General features: G+C 41.7%; 1 protein-coding gene across 1 annotated transcript; it reads right to left on the reverse strand.

The window, feature by feature from the left end:
• Positions 1-768: 768 nt before the first annotated feature.
• Positions 769-2,436, reverse strand: LOC121999331 (zinc finger MYM-type protein 1-like). The gene is made up of 2 exons (XM_042554026.1): positions 1,435-2,436; positions 769-1,314 (listed from the first exon to the last, which is right to left on the reverse strand). The coding sequence occupies exons 1-2, from the start codon at positions 2,434-2,436 to the stop codon at positions 769-771; spliced, it is 1,548 nt and encodes a 515-aa protein (XP_042409960.1).
• Positions 2,437-6,048: the final 3,612 nt, after the last annotated feature.

The raw sequence follows: 6,048 nt of genomic DNA on the forward strand, positions 1-6,048 counted from the left end.
GAGGATCAAGATCAAGAGTGGAGATTACTATCAAACAATAACCTAATTCCAACCAAACTTACCTCCAAGATCAAATAGGGCACGCAGCTGGAGGCTAGGGAAGAGGCAAGGGATCATTGGTGTCACAAGGCGCGCTGGATCAACTTTGGCAGTCGGCGACAGTGCTAGGGCACGGGAGAACACAGGCAGTGGTACTCGGGTGCCGGCGAGAAGGAGGACTAGGGCACGGTCAAGTGGAGAAGGCCGGCGCTGGGGTCGAGAGACGACGACGTCGGTAGTGCGGCTCGGCGCTAGGGCAGAAAAAAAGGTGGCGCCGTGGGGAGATCGGAGAGGGCGTCGGTGCGGTGAAAAACCTCTGTGACCAAGAGGTGCTGCTAGGGCTTCGGTAGCAGGGGAAGAAGACCGGCCCAGCGCTGCTCGGCGTCGGGAGAAGGAGAGAAAGGGATCGAGAGGCAGAGGAGGGCTTTGGGCAGTGGCGAGAAGAAGGATCAGAGAAGAGGTGGGGCACGACTTTTGTTCGGACGAGGAGGTAACTTCCGCGTGTGGCGCCGGTTAGGGCAAGCAGTCGGGCGTGCGGGGGAGGAAGCAACGGCGGGGAAGGGGAAATAAAAAGAAAAAAGAAAAAGAAAAGGAAAAGGAAAAAGAAATAAAACTTTTCCTCATTAAAATAGGGTAGCCTAAACAGGCTTTTCCGGGCCCCATTAACTTGTCCATACGAGCTCCGAAAAATTCCCAAAAATTTCGGAAAATTTCCTTATTAATATTCGCCTATTTTCGGTATTTTACAACCATTCCAAGCAAGAACTCAAAACTCCCAAGATCATATAGTGCTAAGGTCTCCGCATCACTCTTTGTTTTAGAATCTTCAGCAACTTCTGCTAAGTCATGTAAAGCATCTCTTATATTTACAATTTGCTCTTTTATGGCTTTAACACTTTCAACATGACTTTCCCAACGGGTATGTGACAATGGCTTAACGGTCAAACCAGACACCTTATCTTTAAAAATTTTCCATCTCTTTGTAGAGGAAGAAAACAATGTGTAGATGCGTTGCACCACTCCAAAGAAGGATTTGGCTTTAGGACAACATTCCACCATATCAACTAAGGCCAAATTAAGACTATGACAACCACATGGTGTGTAAAAGGCTCTCAGATTTATTTCAAGCAATCTTTTTTGTACACCTTTGTGTCTTCCACTCATGTTAGACCCGTTGTCGTACCCCTGCCCTCTTATGTCATCGATGTCAATCCCAACTCTAGTTAACACATTTAGAAGTTCACTTAATAACTCAAGACCTGATGTGCCATCCACCTTCAAAAACTCAACCCAATATTCTTCTACTTTTGGTGTGCCCGTCGAATCATCCAAACATCGTAGCACTAGAGACATTTGTTCTTGATGACTTGCATTTGGAGTACAATCAAGTATTACTGAAAAATATTTTGCATGTTTAACTTTTGCAATGATTGCCCTTTTCACTTCATTTGCCAAAGTCTCTATCGGTTCATTTTGAATTTTTGGACTAAAATATGTATATTGAGATTCCCTTGCTTCACAACGTCGAACATGCTCCTCCATCACTGGATCAAACTCAGCAACCATTTCTATCATTTGCAAAAATATCCCATTGTTCTCGACATAAAGTTTCTCATCATCCCCTCGAAATGCCAAAGTATTTTTGGCAAGTGTTTTCACAATGGAAATTATTCTTGTTAACACTTGCCTCCAATGTTGTCTTTCTTTGTTGAATTGAAGTTGCATACTGTAATCAATTGTTTGATTTTTTTTCAGCCTCTTTTCTAATTCAACCCAAGCAATTATGCAATCCATATGGTCTCTACTAGCTTCATGTTGTTTAAGACTTCTATGCATATTACGCCAGTCTTTGTATCCTTCATTACCCAAATTCCCCATTCTACTCATCATTTGTTCAGTCTTGAACAACTTGCAACAGAAGCAAAATATTTTATCCAATAAAATAGAATATACAAGCCATCTTCTATCTAATGTTTGTCCATTTGCCATTACCCGTGTATAATGTGATGAATCAAAATGCCTATTGTTACTATCCTTAGGAAACAAAAAATCATTCACTCTTTTTGGACCCATTTCGATTAAGTAATCTCTCAATTTTTTATCAATGTTATTCCAATTTTCAGGATCCTCCAAATTCATAATCAAATTTAATTTTCCAGGTTGAGAGTCTTCTTCTAAATTTTCATTTGACTCAATCAAATTGGCAACCTCAACCAATTCTTCATTTTCATTGTGGCTTTGTTCTTCAATCACCAAATTATCCCCTAATTCCTCTCTTTCTATTCTGCTACTTCTAATAAAATATTTGTTAATATCACCGGCTTGACTTTGAATTAATGCTTCCTCCCTTTGTTTCATTTTTCCCTTTTGAGCTCCAGATAGATATTTAGGAGGCATTTTCAATATTCTTTTATTATACCTGCAAATTATTAAAAGAGTTCCTAATAATTAGAGAACAATAAAATACTTTTGCAATTTAGGTTCAACCTTTACCAGAAAGAAGACCGAGTTTATTAAATTTAGTATTCGACAAATAAAATAAAGTGCCTAATATCAATATTAAACTTCACATGACTACCGAAATTAAATAATTAGAGAACAATAAACAAGACGGAGATAAGAAAAAACAGAATCAAAATCCCATAAAGTAAAGAAGGATATTCATGAGAAATACCATCCAACACAAAAGCAAAGCAGAGATAGGAAGATTCATAATGTTTAGAAAATGATGCAAAAAGATAAAGCCTAACCAGAGATAGGAAGATTCAACTTAAATGTTTAGAAAATGATGCAAAAAGATAAAGCCTAACCAGAGATAGGAAGATTCAACTTAAATGTTTAGAAAATGATGCAAAAAGATAAAGCCTAACCAAATCCTGCACCCAATCTTTTCTTTTTATGCCTCAGTGGGAAGAACGCCGGAGAAGAATTAAAGAAATCGTGTGCTCATGTATCGCAACGTTGGTGTGTGCTGCCTCCGTGAGAAATTGAGAATCGACGGTGTTTGCTTCCGTGAGAATAGGGTTTATCGACATGCCCTTATTTTTTATAATTTTTTTTTAAAAAAACAGGCCCTTTCCTGTGGTGGGCCCCGAGGCGGTCACCTCCTTGGCCTCATTGAAGGTCCGACCCTATATATATATATATATGAGTTATGATATCCTGCGCGACTGTGCGCGTCGCGCAGGATATTAGCGTTTTTTTTCTTTTTAATTTTTTTTAAATTTTGAATTAAAAAAATAATTAAAAATCAATATTTCCTCGCATATAAATCCTTAATATATGAATATATCTCCTAAACATATTACAATACTCCATAAGTACTTAAATTTATTTTATTTTTAATTTTTCTTTTTACTAAATACTATAATCCAATTGGAAATCTGAACCCTAGAGGTAAAATCTTTTTTTAAAAAATAGCTTACAAATTATAACCCAATTAGGAAACATGAACCCTAGAAATAATTTTTTAAAAAAATATTTTAATTATTTTTTTAATTCAAATTTTTTAAAAAAATTTAAAAGAAAAAAGGCCCTGATATCCTGCGCGACGTGCACAGTCGCGCACTATGCACGTCGCGCATGATATCATAAATTGGTAGCCTGTACAACGCATGTGGGTGACACGTGGGCGCCTCTCACGTGAGGATGCACCTCCCCACATGAGAAATATGTTGGATATTGGGGCCTAAATGGACCAATACGATTTTGAGGAGGAAAAATCGGAAGCCATCAATTGTTGAAAGTCGTAATTGACTTCAAAATTGAAATCTACGTTTCGCGTAGATAGATTTAGACTATTAATTTGCTCAAAACCGATTAAGGGTGAATGAGAAATTAATGTTCAAAGTCGGCCCAAAATAACGTTGGTTATTCATTAAGGAAATGCAAGGGAGAATAGTCCCACATCGGAAATTTTCGATGTGCATTCCTTACTTATTAATGATGTTGAGTTATTGGAGTTAACTCAGAAAAGTACCAGGTACTCTCTGCTCAGGGGCGAGCAGGTGCTCGCACCTGTGAGCCCGCCACTCGCCACGTGCGCACGTGCGCTTTGGGCTCTTTGGGCTCTTTGGGCGCTTTGGGCGCTTTGTAGGCGCACTTTGCACTTTGCACTTTGCACTTTGCACTTTGCACTTTGCACTTTGCACTTTGCACTTTGCACTTTGCACTTTGCACCGTCGCGAGGAGCATTGAGGAGCTTAAATTTATGCTCCAGGTGACATTGCAGTGCTTACATGGCACTCGGGTGACGTGTCAGGCTAGTACCTGACATGGCAGTGCCTATGTGGCATCCTCGTGGGCAAAGGGAGATGACTGGACAGTTGGTTGGGCCATCCGTTGGTCAACGTTGATCAAAGAAGTATGGTGGATCGCTTGTGATGCGATCTAGAGCGTTGGATCACAATGAGTCACGATCTGACGGCTTGGGATGAGACATGATCTGAAGCATCGGATCAATGGATCCAGATCCGATGGCTGATAGATCTGAGGGTCACAACTCTTAGATCTGATGGATGAGATTAAAGGGGCTATGTGAAGGGTTATAACTCGATTAATCCACCCAAAGGTCACACCCCTCCCTAAAGCCTCTTCCTTCTGTATAAATAGAACCCTCCAGATTGGAATCAAATCACTCAACTTAATCTTCTCTTCCTCAAGTATTCACTCACTCATCTTGTGCATTCAAGAGTCCAAGAAGCCTACGAGAAGGTTCGCTGGTCTCGGAAGTCGGAGTGCTACGATTCCGAGACGATTGTCGTCGTTGTATCTTGGGAACGAATTGCAACAATCCGTTAAGCACCGTAGCGGAGCAATATCGTTTACGGAGATAGTGTCGAACACTAGCCTCGACGATCAGTTTGCATACTCCAGAAACTACCCGGGAATAACAGTCGTAAACGATATTTCGTGCAAACTGATATGGCTACCAACGACATTCCAACGGCCATTCCGACCGTCGTTCCGACCGCCATTCCGACAACCATTCCGCACGGAGAAAAGCCGGAGAAATTCACCGGAACCGACTTCAAAAGATGGCAGCAGAAGATGCTGTTCTACTTAACAACGCTAAACCTTGTACGGTTTTTGCGTGAAGACCCGCCAGTCGCTACGGACGGTAGCAAGGCTGCTTGCGATACGTGGACGCACGGAGATTTTCTGTGTCGCAACTACATTCTCAACGCCTTGGACAACACGTTGTATAACGTGTATTGTTCATTGGAGACAGCGAAATCTTTGTGGGAATCGCTTGAGAAGAAATACAAGATCGAAAATGCCGGACTGAAGAAATTCATCGTCGGCCGGTTTCTGGATTTCAAGATGGTGGACTCAAAGAGCGTCTCATCTCAAGTCCAAGATATGCAATTAATACTGCATGATCTGGACGCCGAAGGAATGAAGCTGAACGAGTCATTCGCAGTTGCTGCGGTAATTGAGAAGCTCCCTCCGTCATGGAAGGATTTAAAGAATTACCTAAAGCACAAGCAAAAGGAGATAGGGCTGCAAGACCTGATCCTGAGGCTACGAATAAGAGGAGGATAATCGAAAGTTATCCGACTGCAGAGGAACCAAGCGGACTATAGACGATATGTCCAACCTGGTCGAGCCGAACGCTAAAAAGCCGAAACAGTTCAAGAAGAAGGCACAAGCGAAGAAGTTCAAGGGATCCTGCTACAACTGTGGAAAGGCAGGACATCTGTCCAAGGACTGTAGACGCCCGAAGAAGCCAACCAAGGGGCCAAAGGATGCTGCGAACCACGTCGCAACCTCTCTTGAGGACTTGGATCTCACTGCGGTTGTATTTGAAGCCAACTTGGTGGATACCAACCCGAAGCAGTGGTTCATTGATACTGGAGCAACTCGTCATATCTGTTCCGATAAAGCGATGTTCTCCAAGTATACTCCGATAAATGGCAGGAAGCTCTATATGGGTAATTCCACGACGTCGCCAATTGTTGGACTCGGGAAAGTTGTTCTGAAGATGACGTCCGGAAAGGAGCTAACACT

This window comes from Zingiber officinale, chromosome 7A, assembly GCF_018446385.1.
Source record: "Zingiber officinale cultivar Zhangliang chromosome 7A, Zo_v1.1, whole genome shotgun sequence".
In the NCBI taxonomy this organism is placed as follows: Eukaryota; Viridiplantae; Streptophyta; class Magnoliopsida; order Zingiberales; family Zingiberaceae; genus Zingiber; species Zingiber officinale.

What these genes read in the sequence shown, in the direction of transcription:
- LOC121999331 (XM_042554026.1), bottom strand. Translation starts at nt 2,436, where the DNA reads ATGCCTCCTAAATATCTATCTGGAGCTCAAAAGGGAAAAATGAAACAA. An exon ending in AACATGCAAAATATTTTTCA is followed by an intron (nt 1,315 to 1,434) that starts GTAATACTTGAT and finishes GAGTTTTTGAAG; the next exon opens with GTGGATGGCACATCAGGTCT.